The sequence below is a fragment of the Aspergillus vadensis genome (assembly GCF_003184925.1).
Source record: "Aspergillus vadensis CBS 113365 unplaced genomic scaffold BO88scaffold_23, whole genome shotgun sequence".
NCBI classification, from domain to species: Eukaryota; Fungi; Ascomycota; class Eurotiomycetes; order Eurotiales; family Aspergillaceae; genus Aspergillus; species Aspergillus vadensis.
Window position 1 is genome coordinate 573,238 of NW_020292061.1, and position 21,888 is coordinate 595,125.

At 49.6% G+C, this 21,888-nt stretch overlaps 7 protein-coding genes across 7 annotated transcripts; 1 reads left to right on the top strand and 6 right to left on the bottom strand.

The window, feature by feature from the left end:
* Window positions 1–5: 5 nt before the first annotated feature.
* dscA (ubiquitin-protein ligase dscA) lies at window positions 6–2,812 on the bottom strand. Its single transcript, XM_025701386.1, has one exon. The coding sequence runs from the start codon at window positions 2,674–2,676 to the stop codon at window positions 271–273; it is 2,406 nt and encodes an 801-aa protein (XP_025559796.1). The 5' UTR covers window positions 2,677–2,812; the 3' UTR covers window positions 6–270.
* Window positions 2,813–3,311: 499 nt separating this feature from the next.
* On the bottom strand, window positions 3,312–6,739 carry BO88DRAFT_407279 (phosphatidylinositol-3,5-bisphosphate 5-phosphatase). The gene has a single exon (XM_025707384.1). The coding sequence runs from the start codon at window positions 6,653–6,655 to the stop codon at window positions 3,569–3,571; it is 3,087 nt and encodes a 1,028-aa protein (XP_025559797.1). The 5' UTR covers window positions 6,656–6,739; the 3' UTR covers window positions 3,312–3,568.
* Window positions 6,740–7,120: 381 nt separating this feature from the next.
* Window positions 7,121–8,396, bottom strand: BO88DRAFT_490347 (DUF3632 domain-containing protein). The gene is made up of 2 exons (XM_025712772.1): window positions 7,777–8,396; window positions 7,121–7,659 (listed from the first exon to the last, which is right to left on the bottom strand). The coding sequence occupies exons 1-2, from the start codon at window positions 8,165–8,167 to the stop codon at window positions 7,220–7,222; spliced, it is 831 nt and encodes a 276-aa protein (XP_025559798.1). The 5' UTR covers window positions 8,168–8,396; the 3' UTR covers window positions 7,121–7,219.
* Window positions 8,397–8,872: 476 nt separating this feature from the next.
* BO88DRAFT_456754 (uncharacterized protein) lies at window positions 8,873–9,521 on the top strand (the record flags this gene model as incomplete). The annotated part of the gene is made up of 2 exons (XM_025710940.1): window positions 8,873–9,194; window positions 9,280–9,521. 2 exons carry the CDS (start codon window positions 8,873–8,875, stop codon window positions 9,519–9,521), a joined length of 564 nt encoding a protein of 187 aa, XP_025559799.1.
* Window positions 9,522–11,826: 2,305 nt separating this feature from the next.
* On the bottom strand, window positions 11,827–13,709 carry BO88DRAFT_407281 (TPR domain protein). Its single transcript, XM_025707385.1, has one exon. It carries the CDS (start codon window positions 13,605–13,607, stop codon window positions 11,898–11,900), a length of 1,710 nt encoding a protein of 569 aa, XP_025559800.1. The 5' UTR covers window positions 13,608–13,709; the 3' UTR covers window positions 11,827–11,897.
* Window positions 13,710–14,647: 938 nt separating this feature from the next.
* BO88DRAFT_347663 (potassium ion transporter) lies at window positions 14,648–17,176 on the bottom strand (the record flags this gene model as incomplete). Its single annotated transcript, XM_025703387.1, has 1 exon — window positions 14,648–17,176. One exon carries the CDS (start codon window positions 17,174–17,176, stop codon window positions 14,648–14,650), a length of 2,529 nt encoding a protein of 842 aa, XP_025559801.1.
* A 1,503-nt stretch (window positions 17,177–18,679) lies between these two features.
* Window positions 18,680–20,308, bottom strand: BO88DRAFT_301951 (MYB DNA-binding domain protein; the record flags this gene model as incomplete). The annotated part of the gene is made up of 1 exon (XM_025702420.1): window positions 18,680–20,308. A coding segment is annotated over one exon (1,629 nt), but the record flags the coding sequence as incomplete, so codon positions are not given.
* Between the last annotated feature and the right edge of the window lie 1,580 nt (window positions 20,309–21,888).

Genomic DNA, 21,888 nt, shown 5'->3' on the forward strand with positions numbered 1-21,888 from the left:
TAAGTACTCTGCTTGGACAGACGTTTACGATTCCTCATGATATCTCTGCAAACCTATCTATCAAGTATTCATACCCTATTGCCATCATACATCGGATCGGTGCTTAATAACACTGATATACTTGCTAGCTGACCTGTCACTCACGGTATCAGTAGCTAGGAGAATATAGTACAAATGATAACGTCTATGTCCGCCACCTAAGGGCCCCGGAGATCTGTGAATAATTCGGCCATGCAGACTATACAGGTACAGTTTGTGCTTCCCATTAGCCTACACTGGTGGAATAGACTCTCGGCAAATGGGGCACTGCAATCGAAGTCGCATCCAGCTCTCGAGACAGGTACTATGGAAGATATGCCGGCATGGGGTGACCATGTATGTCCGTCGGCTGAGGAGACTCGTGGCCCCGTCCGTCATGCTGCTACTGCCAGCACCGCCCGGAGCTGCAAGAACGGGAACCTCAATCTCTTGCATGCAGATGGCACAGTCAAATACTGCCTTCTTCTTATCTTTCGCCCGTTGCTTATCTTCATCTTTGGCTTCCATGGAGTATTCCCGCTCGTCAGCCCTCAAGGCCCCGATTGGAAGGACTCCGCCAGACTCAAGATCATCACCGGATCCAGAGCTATCGCGTAGCACAGGGTGATAGTCATAGGCGGGTGGCGCCCACCCACTAGGAACAAAGAAACGGGGTCCCAGAATGTCCTGGCTAGCCAATACCCAAACCTGAACCCACACCCACCCAGCCAGTGCCAGGGCTGTGGTCGAGTCGGGTCGAATGAAAAGCACATTCCCACGTGCAGTCAAAAAGTAGATAAATGGAAAGAGTCGAAGGAAACTTTGGCCAACCACAAATTCCCAGCGCAGTGCTTTGCGGCAATTGCGCATAACATTTCGATATATCTGGGGTACCCAGAAGGATAGATATACAAATCCGAGGGTCCGAGCATATATGGCTCCCATACGGTTTGGCCAAATGAAAGACCAGACAGATATGATGAGGAGGACAAACAAAATAAAGTAGAAGCGGGCGTACATGGCACCGACATCACCTCGTGTATCCTGCGCAGTCGGCGTGGCGCCCCGATTCGCAGGAGGTTCGTTTTCCTCTGATGGAGGGTCCTGGTCGGGGGTCAAAATGATAGGCGTTGCGCCAGTATCAGTCACTCTAGTCGTAGTAGCAGGGAGTGGAAGGTTTCCTGATCGCGTAGTAGGATTCGGTCGACGTTCTTGTTCTCTTCGCTCCGGGGCCTGGACTGCCCAGATTTCCATCATGAATTTCATTCCGATATAACTGACCGAGAGGAAGGTCAAGAAGGATGCTGTTGTCATAACAAGGAAAGAAACGGCCGGATAAAGCTCTAGTAGCATGAAAACAAGTACGAATGAATCGCCGAACGCCATGAGCGCGATCGTGTAGAAGCTGATCCGGCTCCTAGTAGATGGCGTGGATGCTTCTTTGATTTGACGCAATAGTAATGCGATCTGGCCAACAGAAAAGGCCGAGATCATAAAGATGATACGAGCAGAGAATCTGCCAAATTCCTCCATCTTCGGCCCCGATAGATAGAGTGCTTCTGTCGGTGGGAAGTCAGGAGCTCCCTTAGTCTCTAGAATGTACCCACAATCCGGCGAGAACACGACGGCTGACATAACTAAGGGCGGAGGAGACGGAATGGGGGCTCCCATTGGATATCTCAGCTCTTGTTCTATCTGCTCGATGATCGTTTTATCTGTAAGGTAGCCATGGATCGCGACGGGATGCAGCTGGAGGTAGACGATATGTTCACATTTTGGAGCAGGGTATTCCACCTGCTCCGTCCCGACAAGTGAGGACCAAGGAAATAGGGTAGGAGGTCGATTCTGCTTCTCAGATATAGTGTCCGAGAGGGATTTGACGAGAAGCTGGTGGGTGAGGTTGTATGCGTCTGGCGATAGCATCAGATGCGGTAATGCGAATACACCACCAAATTTCTCGCTGGTTGTAGTCAAGATGATAGCACCCGTCTCCGGGAAATGAACACCATACAGCGACAAATACCAGGTGTTACCCCAGAAATCGCCGCTCTCCACAGCCAAAGTTGCTCGGATCTCCCGAACCTGGCCCTCGGGCAATTGGACTTCCTCACCACCGCCCTCCCGGAGATCAAGGTAGAAAGTGCCACTATCCCCCGTAACATTGTGACTGAACTCATGCGTGAAGTATTCGTTCTCCAGTGCAATTGCAGTCGTGTTCAATAGGGCATGTTGTTTGTTCTGTTTACGGCGTACCCATTCCCCGCGCAGCTTACCGGTCGCATTACGATAGACTGGGAGGAGTAATTGGGTCAAGTTAAGACCGGAGAAGGCGTCAGGCACGGCAAGGGCCTTGGGAGGCCTCAAGCCCGCCTCTGCCATGGTGGACCGCAGCTGAAACCGAGCTCTATCCTGAACATCTGGAAGAAGATCCCAAGCATAGCTATCGTTCTTCCTGACACCCGAAAATGGGAGCCATCGGTCGGTTCCCGGATCGAAGTCGCCATACTTAGACTCATTCAACATGTGAAGCGCGTTCCGCTCCCTCACAAGCTCTCTTTGGTGCTCTTCATCCTGAGAGACCAGAGGTGAATGCGACTGCGAGCTCAGAAGCAGGTAGAAAACTACCAGAAAGAAGAAAAAAGAACCGCGGTGATCCATAGGTGGCCACAAATCGCGGGCATCGAACGGAGGAGGATTGCTCCCGGAGGCCCAACTTCTGGTGTGCTGCGCAGAGACAGGCAGCCCTCGCGAGATCCTCGACTGTTGTAAGAGCGCGAGGAGGAAGCAGTAGCAATACGACGTCACTATCGGAGTAGCACGTGATGCAGCGACCGGGAGGGGCCACGGGACAGTCGGAAAGGTCGATGACACATGGATCCAAGCAGAGGTTGGCTGGTACCAGAGAATTGAAGGGGCTAGACCTCGTGCTGTCAAGATATTGCAAGTGCAAGATGCATCGAAGCTGCGAACTCCCCTGTACAACAACCAGGTGGTATCTTATCGGGAATGAAGGCTAGATCGATAGTAGACTTAAGGGGGGCCGACGGGCGGGAGCGAGAAAGCACCGGCGCACGTGAGGCTGCCGACTAGCCCCAATCTAAGACGGATCCGGGGCAATAGATGATCCGGTAGATCGGTAGTATACTACTATTACTACTACTACTACCTACTAAGTTACTGCTACTACTAAGGTATAAGTACTGTATAATAATTATGAGGCCATATCGTCTTCGGTTTACTCACCGGCCAGGTGAAATCTGCCCTATGCCGAACATGACGAAACTTTGTTTATGCTCAAGTCGACACTAGGGTCAGACAGTCTGTCTCATGATGAGGATTAGCTCTCCCTTTCAGACGCCAAACCATCAAATGATCTTCCATCAATACACGATGAACGCAATTATCAAAACCCCCAGGACAGTTAGGACTGTCTGTATCCACTGCTAGCACAACTGTATAGCGGGCCCGATTGGCCGAAAAGCCAGAGTACGATCTGGATTGACTATAGAATTGATCTGAATCGTATCGTTATATAATCATGAACAGGAAGTTACATATCAACCCGCTGTTTGAAGAGACTCTTGCCCCTCAACCATTGTCGATAGCGTTTATAACGTTTCTTTTCATAATCCTCGGCCACCACAGTCAGGCCTCCCTCCGAGACATTTAAAAACTCAGCATAATCCGCAAGGTTCTCCTCGGCATTAGCTTCCAGAGTGGCCTCCTCTACGTTGCACTTATTTGCATATTCCAGTAAATCCAGACTGGATTCATGCTCACGAATGGAAGTGGCAGTCAACTCGTCTTCGGAGGTCACAACAAGTGGAACCTTCAAAGGATGGTTAATGTAGCGTTCGTATTCTTCTCCTTCTGCAGCGGTCACAGACGGGTTTAGCGAGTCGGTCACCAGCTGGCCAAGAGTCCACTGCGCAATTTGCGTTTTGCTCGGAGTGGTGACCGTCGACTCCTGAGAAGAGTGCATGGAACTGAAGGAATGGGGCAGTCCGAATGATGTAGATTTCATAATACCTGCAGACGGTGGTAATTTATCAGCGGAAGGCGGCTGATGAATCCAGTTGTAGCTGGACTGGGATGTTGCGCTACCGAGTTGTGGGCGGCCCGCTGGATCGATGGAGGTCTTAAGCGGTTCCTGGATCTTGACGCTACGTGGTGGGTGTCGTTCCCGGTTGATCTGATCGTGCGGGATCCGGGGAACAAACGGACTAATGTCGTAGGGGGCGCCGGAACCAGGCCGGAATGGAAGATAGCGGAGCGTTGAGTTCATTTTGTAAGAGAATATTTTCGAGAATGACGACACGGCTAATGGCCTATAGTACTCGAGCCAGTAATCGTCGTAGTGAGAGAGAGGTTCCTTTGGAGGTCGCGGAGGGGGTGGCACTTCTTTTTCCTTCAGATTCTCCGGAGTGTACCAGCAAATGTAGTTGGGACGCCTCTTGTTGGACCAGGATCGCGGGTCAGCGTGGTGCAGGTAATAATCGGTCGACAGATCCCACAGCATCGGCTGTCCTTGGGAAAAGATGTAGTTCCCGAGGAACAGATTGTAGGCTTCCTGGCGCTGGGCATCGAGAAATGAATTGTTGTAGTACCGTTTGAAACTCTCCACCATATCGCGAGAATGACTACTCCACTGGTTGATCTTGCGGTATGTGGCCATAGTGTTTACCAGATGCGAGCCTCCGTACTGGATTGCAATGGTATCACCGTGGTCGTGCCACATATCAGTAAATAAGTTGACAGCATCGGTGTCGTACTCCACAGTCGTTCCATCAATAATGCCCAAAGCGTGAAGTTGGTATCCCAAGGCGCGCTTTCCAATAACGAATTGAGCAGCATTTGTACGGTCTAAACAATCGATGCAGTTCGTCCTCGCGATGCCATTTTGCAGACGTAAGCCAGACTCTGCATCATATCCGTTCTTGAAGAAGCCGGTCTTAGGAACAATCTCGCCCGCGATATGCTCTAATGTTCCAATGACGTCTTGGTCTCTGCTTTTTGCAGCACGGCTCATGTCCCAGGGCTGATAGATAATCTTCTTATCCTCGGGCAGGAACTGGTTCAGATACTGGATGGCGTTCGTGTACTCCTTGAGCAACTTGGACTCCCGTGGGGTTCGTTCTCGCGATTTTATCAGGTTGAGCACATAAACTGGTGCGCCGTATCTCTCAAAAAGGTTGTCAAAGTGTAGTGCAGCAGCGGAGTAGAAGGGGTCAACCAAGTTTAGTTCAATATCAGGTTTGGGAGACACCCCTGAGTTTTCCTGTGTCCAGTAGAGCGGAATACTCCCACGGTGTTGCACGTAAGAGGTGTATAGCGGGTTAGCATAGAGATTTGGACCGGGAGAATGAAATGACGTGGCTGTCATCTCGGACACTATCTGCTCCGTTTCAACGTCGTTTGCTACATAGCCTAGATCATTCGCGCCTCTCTTCAGAAATCGGGCCCCTGCGAAGAACCGAGAGCGTCGCGCAATGATAGTAATGTAAACCAAACGCCCGTACACTGACATCTTTGCCTGTTCAACATATCCGTGGATGATGGGTAAGCACCATTCCCAAGGATTTTTCAGAGTTTCGAGGGCCGGCCCGAGAAGATGGTGATTCCAAATGAACATCGTATTGTAGTCTTGCTGAAGGTGTTTCGGGTGTCCGTCCTGGTTGGCGGTGCGTTCCCGACAAATGTTGTGCTGCAAAGTGTGGGTGATATCGTAAGAATAGCTGAAGTAGAAGGATCGGGTGAGATCCAGATTATTTAAAATGGCAATATATCGCGCCTCCTCCGGGTTCTTCTCCGGGCGGAGACGAGACGAGCTTGAAGTCGTCAACGAGATGAGCTCCGTTCCATCGATCTGATAGACATAGTGACCCCCAAGCATAGCAACCTGGCTTCTCTTGGTCACAAGAAGCATATAGTAAGCATCCGTAAATCGTATAAACCCCAGTAAAGCCCATGCGCTGCACTTCAGCTTCAACCCACCCGACCGTTTATTCCCATCATCGATCGTATCCAACAATTGGCTCATCTCCCGCTTGCTGTAAACAATATCATCCTCTGAAATGCTGAGGTCCCCGGATTCCGAGGTCCGATCGATTTTGAGGATCCTAAAGCGGGTATCCGACAAGTCCATTCCCACCATGTAGAATCGGGTGGCTGTCTCGTACAAGGAGAACTTGTGCATGCGGTTGATCCCTTCCTCTCCTCCGGTGTCGAAGAAGGCCGAGCGTTGCTTTTGCGCCGAGGTGGGCGTAGAATCCCGCTCAAAGGACGTTGCAACCTGGGGCTCTTCATCTCCTGCCTCCACCCCATCTTCACTCAGGGCAGGTACTGCTGGGGATGCGTAATGTAATGGGGTGAACGGGGAGGCTGCGCGGGGCGATCGGAGGCCATCTTCGTGATCGATAAAGCTTCGAGGGGCCGATTCAGGCTGCTCTTCTGGAAACTTGGTGCTGGAGCCGGAGGTAAACGAGGCATCGGCGTAAGGGAGGTGAAGATCTGAGGTGGAATTTGGCGAACTGGTATCTATCAAGGACACCGCTCTGGAGGACTGGTCGTCCAGTGGACCGAGGCTTTTGTCTTCCGCGGCCTCGCGGGAGAGGGACACTTCATCCAGACTCTCCATAATGAAGGCAGAGGCTGGTGAAATCCCGCACCAGCATCATATGTATTCTCGATTGTTGGCGCGCAGCGCCTATGCGAAAAGAGGATCGAAACGGCGACCAGAGTAGCAGTAAGTGACGTCGGGCGCGGGTGAGTGGGGGGATCGACTTGCGACAAGGAGCTTCACGTGATCGCTATCACCCCAATAACGCACCGATCAGATCTAGTAGTTGACTAGTAATCATCATCCAGCTCAACCCAACGAAAATCCTCAGATAATAGGGATAGGATTATACAATGGCAGCAAAGGCATACTACGCTGAGGAAATTCCACTTGTATATGAGAATAAGGTTGATGTTAGTTAAGGGAATTACTGAACGTAACAGTACTTATACGCACTCGGCAACATGCAGCACTTTTGATCAGACGGTTATTACCCCATGCATTGATAACTCCCGTAGAAACATTTGTGATCCAAATTGCACGCTCCATGTTATACTTGGCCACTAGTAACAGTAGATCTGAAGTGATCAGTACTTCGACCTAAATACATCTCAAACTCCACGACTGGATATAAGGGCAATCTTATCCCCCACGTTCCGCTTTCTCAATCTCTGCCAACGCCTTCTGTATCATCTCTTGCGTGCTAACCCGAGTAAACTGAAGCTGTGCCGCCTTCAAGCCGTTCTTCCAAAGATGCCACTTCTCCATTGTGAAGCGCGGTCGCGGAGGAGGATCATCAGCGTCCCCGAATGTTCGTTGGACCTGACAGTTCTCCCACATTCGCTGACCGGCATAGATATACCAGATACATGAAATGCGCACGGCCTCTTCCACCAACGGATCGCATTCCTCAAACGTTTCTCGACACGCCCACAGCGCATATAGTGATGCGTCAATGGCATGGCCGAGATGGTCCGCTTTCGAGGTCAGCTGCGCCATAAACGCATTGCGATTCTCCCACTCCTGGAGTTCGCGTGGAGGATACTCCATCCGGGGATCATCGTCGACCTGCTGGGCGTACTCTGTACGTGACGCCAATTGCAGGGTTAGCCGTGGAATCAACCGCTAATAAGAAAGAAGGAAGGAAGGAAGGAAGGAAAGAAAGAGAAGAAGTATATAAGTGAATAGGTGTAACGTACTGGGGTCGTATGTGAAAGAATACATATCCCTCAAGTAGACTCCGAGATAGGGGAGTTCAGTCCATAACTTCATGCCCACTGACGTTGGCTCTTCGCCCGTGTCAGGATCGACAATCTTGGTGCGTTGAAGATGGACAATGAATTCGATAAGCTTGTGCTGCTGCGCAGCTGGAGTAAGATTCACAATTTTCACAACCGTGACCATGGCAATCCATGTGTGTGTGCCATCGATCTCAGTCGGGGGTTCCCCTCCCTCCTTGTGTAAGACCTCGCGCACCCGAAGCAGATTTTGGACTGCCTCGGCTGGTGAGACATCAGGATTCTGTACCAGCTCACTGATGACTTGGTATTCCGGTCGCGCAAGGAACACTTCGCCGAAGCCTTCCATCATGAAAAGGTGTTTCGAGGTTTCAGGAAAGCAAGGTCAACGACACCATTTGAGTGGTTTAAATAAAGGATGTTGGGGCTGGCTGGGCTGGCGGTCAGCACTAGTAGCCGGGAGACCTGATCAACTCAGCAGCCAACAAATAACATCTTTCATGTTCCCAACATGCCACTTTCACCCTGTGGGAAGACATCTTTGCGTTTTGGGTGTTGGTGTCACAGCATATGAGACAGCCCCCAACTCACGGAGTAAACATCAAATTCTCGCATTAGACGGAGATTTTCACTTGAAAGGATCCTAACGTGTGCGGGAGGTCCCTTCGGCCCGTAAGCTTATACTCTCGAAGATCGCCCGGCCTCCTTTTGGCCCCCGTTTGACACCTACTTGGCCCCCATGAGTGACAAAGTCATGTAGACGAGATGTATAGCGCTTTTACTGCTGAGACTCTTGATAGGGACCGTCACACCATTTGACGCCTCACGCTATTCGAACTCAATGGTCAAGGATGTAATCCCATCGAAGCAGCAAGGTATAAAGCGCCTGCTTCGTACCAACACTCGCCATCAGCTCACTCGTTCCCTTCTTCAAAGATTCCGTCAATTCCTCGAATACCAGTCTATCTTTCAAAGAATTCACAGTCACTCATTCCTTTGGTTATCGAGGTCTACTGTTGAAAGGAGAAAGAGTATAAAGTATACTGGATATCTCAAGATGTTCTTCAGCCTCAAGCCCATCATCATCCTAGCCCTGACCCTCACTGCGGTTGCCAGCCCTATCACCAACCCGACAGTTGAGGAGACCAATATTCTCGTCACCCGCGCCCAAAAGAAGGATGTTGACTGTAATGGGCAGAAATTCACTGTGGCAGATATCAACAACGCCCTCCGTCAGGCAAAGGTCGTCGAAAAAGCCAAAGAGGATGGAGCCACTGACTACGGTGATTACCCCAAAGTGAACAATAATCACGAGAACCTCTTCAGTTCCACTAGCACACTTTATGAGTATCCTCTTGTATCCGGGACCTTTAGTGGAAGTAAGTTAGCCCTTCTTGGTTACCTTTGTCCGATATGACCGAGTAGAGAGAACACACGTGAACTAATGGATCGGAAACATGACAGAGAATGGCGTGCGTCCGGGCTTATACCGTGTAATCATGAATGAGAAATACAACTATATGGGATCGGTATATCACGTCGCGGGTGTGAGTAATGCTTTCAAGAAGTGCACAAACGTCGAAGACCCTTCCACTACCACGACTACTACTACTAGGGCCACTGCCAAGGCTACTACTAAAGCTAGTAGCAGCAAGTCTGGCAGCAAGTCTGGTAAGAAGTCCAGCACCAAGAATGGTTCACATTAGTGGTAAATCCGGCCGTACCAGCCACGAGGATTGGGGGAAAGGGAAGAGGGGGGAGGTGTATGACAGAGGCCTTGCTTGGGGGTTCGGGAAATTGGAGAGAGGATATCCCAGTGTATACTAGAGAAGAAGGCAGGAGGAGAGGGATATGGCCATCGAACGAGTAGGGTACGATATGTATGACTGGACAGCTTTTTGACAGTTGGTACATAGTACTGTGATAACAATACCTGTTCATGTGTCATGGTTTGCTGGAGACCCTGCTGACATTTTTCTAATTCAATTCTTGCCTACTTCCGCTCTTTCCAAAGGCCAACCACTCAAGCTAACTCGCCAGCAGCCATATGATCAGATGATCAGAGTCAAAGCCATACTACTCACCCGTACTCATCCTTCAAAGCTTAAGAGGTGGCGGAGAATCAGGTGATGCCTGGCTACAGTGAATGTCTTAACACAAACAAATTGATTGAGATAAGTACTATTGAAAGGTTACTATATCCAGAAAGAAAGATGTAGGAGCAGAATTAAAGATAGATGGCGGCAGGAAGATATGCGAAAGGAAAAGACACTAACGCCTCTTGACAGATATGGTATTATCGTATCACAGCAAGGCCTGATTCAGATGTAGGTGTTGGCAGAATCGAAAGACGATTTTACTGATAGCACTACTAACAGCACTCCGCTGATTCCAGGTCAAGTGGAATAGTTTCAAATATATATTCACTATATTTGGAACCAACAAAACGATCTGCATATCTGCACCCAAGGTAAGGGAATATCCATCGGTACTAGGTAATCAGTGCCAGTGAATATTGAGCAAGGATATTGTACACATGTGATCCATTAGTAGCCACACCATCCTATTAGGAGTTGCTTGCTGCTATTATGATCAGTTTAATAGCGTAGGCTAACGCGATCACTCCTTCTACACTAAACGAGTACAACGGTCCTATAACGGAAAGTCATCAGTTAGGGGATGACGATTCTGAATATCAGTGGCCAATTAACAGTGCCTACAATGTATACAAAACTGATAGTTTTAGAGAAGGTCAAGACTAGGAAGGCATATATACACACCTGCTATATTCTCTACATTATTTTGACAGAAATAGAGGTACAGAAACTGGACAGTATGTCAGATTGAATCATACAACCGTGACAGACTCATGTATTCTGTGAGGATGAACGAAAAGATAACAGATGTCGAGAAAATCAGGAATAATTATGAATACTCACGCCTGAAAGAACGAAGGAAGACCTCGAGGGACAGGTACTTTAAGCAGTGCTGATATTTGAAGATAAGAAGATACGCAAAAGGTGAACAAAAGGAAAACATATACACTATCTACATTGCAGAGCGCGTATGAACCTAATAACATACTAAAGATACCTGACGAACATGTCTTCTCTAGATCCTCATTCGCCTCAGAATCTTCAAGGCCGCTTCCAAATGTTTTCCATTGGATGGTTTAGGTGAGATTTCCGGACAGTGTGTTACATACTAAAATTTCATGTTCCACTGGGCTTCATGTATAGGCCAGGATCTCTACATCGGAGAATCTTGGTAGCAGCGATATTAGCTGGAAACGTTTCTAGAAACCTTACTATAGGACCGACTGCAGGGTCCAATATCTCTTTATAGAGAATTTCCATGTCGAGTTTTTATTATATGGGCCGGCAATGTGGGTGGGGATGAGTACTGAAGTAATTGAACCAGGGCTACCAACGCCAGGGCCTACCGAGTGAATGTCTCGATTCAGGCAGCCTCCGCCTTCAGCTTCATCTGAGCCTTCAGGTGCTTGGTGAGCCTCCGACAGTGGGTTAGATTAAAGTATATATACGTGGTGATGGAGCCAAGTTGCTAACCTCGACAGTCGGCCCTTGTATTATGCTGAGCAGCAGAGTTGGATGTAAGAGGCCATAGCAGTGTTATGGCAAATCAACGCAGAATGGATGCGAACTGTAGGCTTGTCCGAAAATGTACTGGTGTAGTGCCAAACCCTGCGCACAGAAGAGGGGCAAAGGGTGAGAGACGTAAGCCATCCCGACCACCGGATACTCTGCACGAAGGGTCGTCTTCAGTGAGCTATTCCTGACGGCGACGCAAGACTGATGAGGTTGGAAAGCGACTTCCAATTTCAAGAAATGGATCCCCGCTACCGAGGCGGGTGCCAAACCTACCCGGATAGACTCGTAAGACTAGCATTAGGTAAGGCCTGATCTCAGAGTCGCTTCGAGGTACGGTCACTCGCTGGTGGGCCTATAAGGGATCTGCAGCCTGTGTCTAGCCTCGTCTCTTAAAGCGAGTTAATGAGCCTGATGATACAAATTGATGGGTTATATCAATCTAAAGATGGAACAAAACAATTAATTTACTTTCTAAAATCGAGCGGCCGGCAGTTTATTTTCTTGCGTAGTACATGATGCCGCATTTCCCTGACGACAATAGCACGACGACCTAATTGGAACATCGGCCGTTGCAACTGCCTGTTTCAAGAAAGGCTTCACGATTTGAGCTTCAGCCGTTCGCCCTAGCCTGTTCAGGCATTCGTAGTATCCATGCAGCGCCCATACATTGTTCGGGTGCTGCCTCGCACGAGGCAGCGTGTCGTCGAATCCAAGATCAGCCTGGTATACCGCTGCTGCCTCCTGGACATGTCCCTGTTCTAGCAGGAGCGCACCGTACGCATGACGGGTCGGTTGCATCCACCCCCACGGCTCGTCATATGGTAACCCATCATCCAGGGTGATAGATCGCCGTAGATGGGTAAATGCCACGTCATAGTTGCCACGGCGATACTCGAGCTCTCCATCCAGCATAGCGTCAGCCACAGTCAAGATGTCCAGACACTTGTTGGTAAATAACATTCGGCTGTAGGGTACACGCTTCACAGCCTCTTTAAACAGCGCGCTCTGTTGACTCGCCTCATCTATCCTCCCAAGCGCAGCCAACGCCACTCCCTTCCCGTACTGGATCATTGCAGTGGTGACGCAATATAGCTGCGTGTCATGCGGGTATTCAAGGGCAAGGAGATCCTCCCAACGTCCAAAGCGAATCAGGACATGCACCTTCATGCTCACAAAGCCTTCCAGCCAGTCAGCCATAGGCGGGGATTCGATACGCAGGAGCTGCTCTGGAATGGATGACTCCAGACTCTTTACCGTGTCCAACGCAACTTGCGACTGCCCCGCAAACATCGCCGCATATACTCTAAAATGATAATCATGCGATCGATATAGCGTATAAAAATTAACTGCGCCCTCACGGGCAAGGAACTTCTCATCTGCTCGAATTGCATCTGAGTTCGATGCAATCGCCCGTCGATAGTCACCACAGAGAATGTCCAAATGCGTTGGCATGTGATTAAGATGGCCTGCATCAGGTACTAACCCCCGCAAATGATCTGCTACCCTAAGTGCTGCTTCCGGCTCACTGGACATCTCCATTAAGTGGATGTATAGATGCAGGATTCCAGGGTGTCGTAGCGCCTCGTCCTGGGTCAGCGCCAGATCTAAGACTTTCTTGATTTGCACAGTATGCGCATCAGCTGCAGGCTGACCAGTACGTAAGTCCCAGAGGGCCCAGGGAGTCAAATTCATGAGAGCATCCGCGTACAGAGCCACCACATCTAAATCATTGGGAAAGCGTAAGTAAACGGATTTCATGGCGTTAGCGTACTCCTTATTCCAGCCGTTAAAGTCATCGGGCGCCACGTTTTGAGGGTATCGATGTTGCAGGGCTGCAATAAGCGCTGCTTCCACGGGTTGGGTGGTTGTGGCGTGCGTCTGGGCCTCTGCGACAGCTTCGTGGGTACGCTGTACGGCGACTTCGAGTTCTTGCTCGTCGAAGGACTGCCAAGTTTTGTTGTAGTTGGGACCCAAGGTGTATGCAAGGCCCCAGTATGCCATGGCACAGGTCGAGTCGTGTGCAATGGCTTTTTGGAAACAGTTTGCCGCTGCTTCGTGGTTGAAGGCATATGTCCAGATCAGACCACGGTCGAACCAGAGTTGAGCCTGAGGGCTGGAGGTGGTCACCGGTCGGCGGAAGGAACCGAAGTCGTAATAATCATCTGGTTCCTGGGCAGACATAATTGAGGAAATATGGAAATATCACAGCAAAGCAGGACTAACTAGAGGTACGTAGGTGGCTTGCGGATGCTGTTCCTGAAGTTGATGGGGAATAAACCCATAGTAATACCAAGTAGTAGTAGATAGTTGATAGTGAGGATGTCCCCGCTATCGAACCAAGGTTCCCAGGCTGCAGGGAATAACAATAGTCCGAGGACGGTCACATAACTATATTAACATATCAGGTTCGTTCCACTCGTCACAACTTGTTAGTCTACATAGTAGATTCCATCATTGGCTGGTAATTTTGGGAAGGATGGTATAGCTTACTCAAATCGCTAACCTTCGTATACTACTGTACAATAGATGCGTACTTTATACATTATAATGGATCATCAAAGAGCTAGAAATATGTATATCATATATACTATATGTGAGATATCACGGAGGTCGGGTAAGAGACCTCAAGTACGCATCATTTGATACACCGCGAAAAGGTGCGCATTTCATACCTACAAAGGAACATGCAGGTAGGCAGTAAGGGTGGCTAGGGACGAAGATTGATAGCTTGTAGGCAACTGGCTGTATGCCGGTGGCGACGAGCAAAGGTAGAAACTGGCTGTTGTGACACTCATTTACATTCTATACATTTCTCTAGTAGTGGTGTTGTTGAGTTATGTTTTCCACTTCGTCTATGTACATGAAGGTTTTGTATTCCTTCGTCTGCTCAGTGATCCGACTGTGTTCAGCACCATATTGTTGCTTCAGGTGGCCAAGTAAACCATGCAGGGACAGCATCTTATATAGCAAGCAGGGTCGATCAGGTCAAACAATATGGCCCGAACCGAGATTCTTTCGAGCCATTTATGCTCTTCCACTCCTCGGTTGGCGGACCCGTAAGGTACCTGACTGCAGAGCAGATCCTTAACTGCTATATAATACGAGACCTCTGGCGTGGCTCGCAAGCTGCCGAAATGAAAGGACGAGACAAAACAGACAAACGGACAACTTCCAACCCAAGTCTAAAAAGCAAAACTATGCCACCATAACCAAAATACTTTTCAGCGCTGCGAGCGCTGTGACCGTATGGTCGACTGGCGACGGATGATGTCGCCATTGTTCCATGTCTGGCTTGCCCGGTCCTTCGGGTCGAGACTGGTAGAAGCCCCGTGCTCCGGTCGACCCTGGGATTGATGGCGGTCCATAGACATCTGGCTAAGACTAGAGGTGCGACGGCGCATGCGCCGTTCTGCGTCTGCGATCTCGTTCTGATTCAAAGATTCCGAAGGGAGCAGAATGGCGCGGTCCAAGGCATAGGGCAGGCCGCGATGACGGCCTCGGATTTGCATCGCGATTATGACCAGCTTGGAGAGAACCTGGAACTGGCTGGAGAAAGATGCATTGACTCCGGGATACCCGAGCGAAAGACCAACGGTGCCATACGCTGAGACAACTTCGAACAGCACGGACCACACTTGGAAGGAATATTCATCTTGCTGCTGGAGGCGCTTGCCTTCCACAATAGTGATGATGAACAGGCCCAGGAACACATACCACAGATCAAAACTGAGCTGTTTGCGCAAATGCGCTCCGATATAGCTGGGCGGTGTCTGGTTATCATCCGACTCATCATCCTCGGTAGAAGCGTAGATGCCTAGACTCTTCTCCTCGTATACGTTGGTGCGTCGCAAGGAAATGGCGATGGGGAACACGGATATATACATCATGATCAAGTAGGACACCTGCACAGCCGGGTGTAGGTCTGATACAGAGATAACAGCCAATCCGGCGGTTCGAGTACAGGCGGCCTGGAACAGACCATCCACGATACGGATACCAGTGGGCAGGGATGTGACGACCGAATCATTCAAGTCCAGAATAATGAAAAATATCAAATCGATGCCATTCAAGGCCACCAGAATCGCAAAGAGCCACCACGTGGCATTCCTCGGGAAAAGTAGAGTGAAGCATCGACGTGGATGATCTAGCAGAAAGCGGAGTTCCTCCCATAGCGGGGTTTCGGCACGAGTCACTTTGGACAGAGCCCAAATAATCAGGCGCAGCATGCAAGGGAACCCTGTATTGCCGATGATGATCAAAAAGGTCATAAGCAGGAGCGGGAATATCGCTTTCTGGAATGATGATAGGGAGTCTGGCGTGAGAGTAAAGCCGACGTCGTTGAAAGCCGATTGAGCCATGAAAATGGCCCACCAAGGGCGACCCTGTCCGATTTCCTCGACCACCTTGCCCCAGTGTGTGGTCATAATCCAGGGCACGAGGCACAGGATGCCGAGAATGTGAAAGAAGGCATAGTAGGAGATTAGTACTACTGCCAGAGTCTTCAATGCCCGATACTCGATCCCGCCGAGCTCGTCACGTTGTTCCTCGGTCAGGTCGACAAAATTGGAGTTCCGACCGACCGTGGCATTCCAGCTGAGATACGGCTGTGTTGACCGTTCACGTTCCTGCGTAAGAGTGCGGAAAAGATTGTGTAAGGTTGGTCGCCGCGAAGTCAAGCGACCCAGCTGCGAGGCATCGCTATCATTCTTTGTTTCACGGAAAGTGGGACGTGTATCTAATCGGGGGAAAGTAGAGTTCCGCGTCCTTGTCCGAATCATATCTGGCTCGTTAATCGTGATATGGGGCCCATCGAGTCTGCGCGGCCTATTCTCGTCCTTATCCTCGTCCTCCTCGTCCTCGTCCTTGTCATTCTCGTCTTCTTTGCTCATATCACATGGGCTGCGCTCGGAACTCGAGGAGTTGCTAGACGTGCGAACAGGTCGATTTGTCTCCTCCTCTTCCTCCTCCAAAACCTGTGGTGCGCCACCGTTGTCATACTCCCGAGGGCTAGGTATCCGCAGCGCACCTTTGTTCCTCCGTTGATTCTCCAGGAATGCGATGTGATGTTCTGGGCTCAGCTGAGCCGGAACACGAAGGTTTCCTAGACTATTTCCCAGTCCAATTGCTAGCTTTTGATTGAGGGCATTGTTCGCATCTTCGCCCGATTTTTCGGGTGGATCCTGCGCGGTGGGAGACGCGGGGGGCGAGTCCTCGTCGAATTTTTCCTTGACCTGCTGTCGGCTCCCCGGCTGACCTAGAGTGTCGCGCAAGACGACGATAGACCGACCAGCGACCCCAGCCTCTTCCCGGGAAGAAGACTGACCATCCTTATCTTCGCTTATGGTACGGAGGCGAGAGCGAGTATGGCGAAGGGCGCGCGCATCGCTAACGACATGCTGGAATCGCTTTTCGAACCAGTAGAGACGCACAAAGACCAGCACAGTGTGGATAAAGATGGGAGTGGTCAGCATGGAGACCACATACAAAACGATCTGCTGGTAGGTATGCAAGGTATTGAGGTCGACGGTGTTGAGACCGCTCTGGGTGGCGGCGCCGGCCGAGAGGAAGAGGGCATCGGTATAATCTAGATTAGCCCCTGGATAGATGATGACTGAGGAAAGCAACGCGGTGGCGATTATATAGACATAGTGGATGAGAACAAAATTCATGCGCAGATTCTTTAGCCATGGAATGCGGGAGGTGAAGCGTGAAGTGACCGAGGTCGCCCGCCGCAGCACGGCGGAAAACATCCTGCGGTTTCACCCGCACCGACTGGGACACTTTTTGAATTTGCAGGGAGGAAAACTGTATCGGTAGGAGAATAACGGATGGGAGGTTCGAGGAACGAAGGGGCTGCCGAATGAAGACGGCTGCTTGCCGATCAATATGTACGAAGCGGAAGGAAAAGAAGACGCAGACCAGGCCAAAGTCGCTGCAGGTCAGAGACCCACAATCGCAACAGCACTTTGAGCTGAGGAAGGGAGAATCAACATGATTTGAGGAGAGTTATGATGGAAGGAAAGAGAGAATGGAGGGTCGGGCGCAGATAAGGGGAGACAAAAGGTCGTGGAGAAGAAAGAGAGGACGGGGAAGCCCGAGATGCAAGAAGACAAGACAGGCGAAACCAGCGGCGGAGGAGGGGATGACGACTCGGTTGGATGAGATGGTCTGGGGGAAGTGATAAAGTGGCCAGCTTTGAAACCGAGATTGCTAGACCTCCGCTATGTCGGTGAGCACCCACTTGGAATTATGGTGGTTGCTGGGAAAAATTCGATTGGAAGCTTGACAATCGACAAAGGAGGCCGGATTGGCGCAGACAGAGAAAAGAAAAAAAGGTATCAGCAGAAGAAACGGAGGGTAAGAAGGCGCTATGCCGATCGGTCGAGCGCGGAATTAAGAGACATGCTGTCCACGGACAATTTCATTGGAGCCTAATCAGCATCGCTGGACTCTATCTCGCAGGTTTTAACGTTGAGACTAGTCCCGAGTAGCACACGGCTTGTCTCGACTCACTGTTTGAAACGGGGAAAAAAGGAAACGCGGGTACTACTACTAGTCTGGCCAGTGGTCACGTGAATGTCTGCCAATTCTCTGCGGCCGGCCATCGATCGATCGGTCGATCGATGTGCTATCTACTATCTATGGACTACTCTACCTGTCTATTCGGATACAGCAAATAGAATTTAGAAACAATTAGTATCCCTCCATATAATCTACACCACTATCTTCCTTAATGTACACAGGTCTTCATTCCCTAAAACCCACCGTACATTGACGGCAGGCGACGCAGATCCCATCGTTTTCCGTGACAATCTCCGGGCCCTTTGGCAGCCATCTATTTCTAGAAGGACGTCCGAAAACGGCGCGTGCCGCTGGCTATGAAGTTATGTTGCCTGGTTCCGCAACGCCAAAATTAATCCTACGCATCACGGAACCCTGGCCCAATGCAGGTCACCCGCAAATATCCGCTGCCGTTTCTGATCCAGTACATCTTCTACAATGTGAGCATTGATAATTCGATGAGGGATCCATCAACTGACACAGATAACATCGGAGATGTCGGGCTTGGCGAGAGGCCAGGTTCAAATGTTGCTCGGTCCGAGTGTTGCTAGCTGGCTTTTCTGCTGGTGTGATGGTAGGCTAGAAATTGCGATTTGGATCGCCTCTTGGAGCGGAGGAAGCGGTTTCAAAGTGAGTCCTTTCATTGTTCACTTCCCCGGCAAGGCTCCTCTCCACAATCACCGCCGTTGTCTCTGCTTCTTTCCAGACGATTGTCTTGAACGAATACTACCGGTATCATTATCAGAAATAGATTTCCCTGCTTCTGACTCGGAATCTGATTCTTCTGATCCGGAGATGGTAGTATCCGGGTCGGGCCTATCGCTGTCTTCCTGGAGATGAGCTGGAGAGTTCACTTTCTTTGGTGCAGCCTTAAGCGACCTTAAAGACGAACTGTCATCGGTCTTGGACGTTGATCGATCCATACTGGAGATATTGTCGGTCTCGGTTCCTTCTTCGCCTGATTCGTCATCGGAATCAACATATTCGGAACTTTTGAAGTGCTTGTTTGGTTGGCTCTGAGAAGGCGTGATTGATTTTGATTTACCTCGACGTTTTGGTGGTTTTGCCTCCACAACAGGGTCGTAGAAAGCATCCGGATTCCCCATGCTACGCCGAGTCAAGACCTTGCGCCTAATCTTGCGAAATTTGTCTCCACATTGCTGCCTGGAACGGCAGTTTTCCATGCGGTTGCTAATTTCTCCCCAAGAGATCTTAGATTCATCTATCTCATAGATATCCCGGCCGACCTCATGGCCCAGGTTCTTCATATGGGTCCACCAGTCCTGTAGATACTGTAGCAGTGCGCCTACTTCCCATTCAGACCAGGGCCCTCGATTCATCGTCTGGCGATGTTCGAGGTGGTTTCGCCATCGCTGTATCACGTCGTCATCGCTTCTACCAATCATTTTGGCAATGTGAGCCCACCTGGGCCCATGGCGCTCATGAAGCAAGATAAGTTCGTCATCTTGCTCGGCAGTCCAATAATGTGGCTTCTGAGTTGTGCATTGGAAATGCCGTCTCATGAACCGATAGACTGATCTCTTATCGCGATGTGGGATAATTTCATAGATGTTTTTCCAGAAAGCCACTTTGGTGGTAATATCTGTGGGACAAGGGAAGGGATTTGACTTGTCCCTTTCCGAATGCTGAATCATGAGGTCAAATGTATCGCTTGCCATGCCGTGGGTGGTGCAAAAATCTAGCTTGAATGTTTCCAGAGCTTTAACTTCTTCTGGGGTAAAGAAACCAGTTGATTTGTTTTCTTTCCCTTTGCTGGCATCCGAACCGCGTTTGCCCTTTTTGAAATCCACCAAGCCTTTGAAATTCTCGGAAGGTTGTTTTGATGCTGTGTTCAGCTTTGCTTCCGATTCCTCCCGGGCAGATCCTTTCTCTTGATCCTTGTTTCCTGGGTCTGAGGCGATCGAATCTTCTGTTCCTGGGGAAGGTGAAGTTGAAGGTACATCCTGCGCGAGTACGTCGGGCTTGTGCTTGGCCTTGTCTGCTTTGCCGTTTTGTGTCTGGCTTCCTTTGGACTCGCGGACCTTCTTGCGCTTTGACGGACGATCAGTGGATGTGCTATGCCGCGACGATAGAGACGTTTTCGGTGAAGCAGGCGATATATTATGGTCTCCAGTGGTGTTATCCAAAGCTCTCCTCTTCCGTCCAGATGTTGTATTGTTGGTTTGTAGCTTCTGCTTGGCGCCATCTAAAGGTGTTATAGGGGTCGAGGGTATTTCCAATTCCGATCGATTTTCTTCTTCGGAATCTTCGGGGGCATTCTTACGCCCTGGGGAAGTATATTGCGAAGACGAGTCGCCCATTTTGAGTGAAATAAAAGAAGAAACCAGTCTCCCAGTGAAGCCCGAAGACCTGACAAAGTGCTGTGGAGACAGCAAAAATTATCTGAAGGGAGTGAATGGGGAACAATCTGTCAGACAAAAAATTTTAGAAAAAGTCGCCGAAAAAAGCTTTGGAGCGGCGCGAGCGGCGCGGCGCGGCGCGACTTTTGGCGGTGCCGTTCAAGCTTTCTTTAGCGGAGAGACATTCCATCCATTCCCTGGTAAGGGCGGTCAAGGTTGATAATTTTAAGCTCTTGTCAGATGTCGCATCCTCTGCCTTGCTTCTGCGATTGTGCGGCCGACACTTTTTCCTGGGGTAAGGAAGCCACCAAGGAGTCTTTCGCGAAGGGAAAGGAGTGGTCACTTGAGAATCGCTACTGCCCCCCAGTCGAACCTCGGTCTGAATCAATTTCTTTTTGCTTTTTTATTGATGGGTCCCCGTCAAGGGCGGTCAGAAAGGCGGGAACAAAATGCGGGCAGAAAGATGCCGGTATGTATAAGGCCGTTTGTCCTAGATAGCTCCCACCAGGCTATCTTGCAAGCCTTCAACACGGTACAGTTCACCCATCAATATTGAAGATTGCCTATTTCCTTCCCAAGCCATCTGGATAATAGCAGTGATTTTCAGGACTGACCCTTCATATTCTGGGCTAGGTGGGCAATGTCCACTCCTACTATATGCTGCTTTCTTGCCAAGGGACTGTTCAGGCCGCTCTTATACGCTTGACTGCAGTGTCAATAAGTGTCAATCATATACAGGTCAGTCACGTCAGCAAAGTACTATAAGGATAACTACATACAACCCAAGCAGGAGGTATCACGCAAAGCCCTGGAGAAGTGAAGCAGCAAAGTCGGTCATACAAAGCAGAATGGGTTGACAGATAACAATCATGGAAGATAATAACAACAAAAATATCCCAGAAAATGGATTAATAGACAGGTAAAATTTGATCAATGTTATATAATCGGATCTGTTAAGCAACCGCCGAGTTCGACCAATCAATCACCCGCGATGGCTACTATAAGCACAGCATGAGCAAGTGTACACACCTTCTACTAATTATGCTATTGACAAGTCAAGATCAGCATGAAGAGAGTTAAATCCAATGCATGAGTTGCTGATTGCTGGTTAGGAGATAACTAGTCATAAACCAGATCGGATTTTTAAGTTCTGTGTGATAATGATACTACTGTTTGATGACTGCGACTGTGTCACCAGTCTAGGTACCTTCCATCCAATCTTTCGTTCGCTTCCCAACTACTTCACAATTTCCAAAGGGTTGAGAGGTGATGTTGAGTGTAGTACTACCTTCCAAGAAAAACTTTTCGGGTCCTTTCTCCCTCTAGACTATACCCAGTGATTAGCTGAGACCGACGTATTGGGACGTCTTTATCGAAGTGATACAAGCTTTAACATATACTATGATTTCACCCTTTTGTCCTTGATGTAAATAGAATGAATCAATTCAAGAAGGCTACGTATTTGGCTTTTCTCTAGACTCAATTGATTGTACCCTTCTCAAGGCTCAGATAAGAAAGGGCTTTTCTGAAGAAACAGCAAG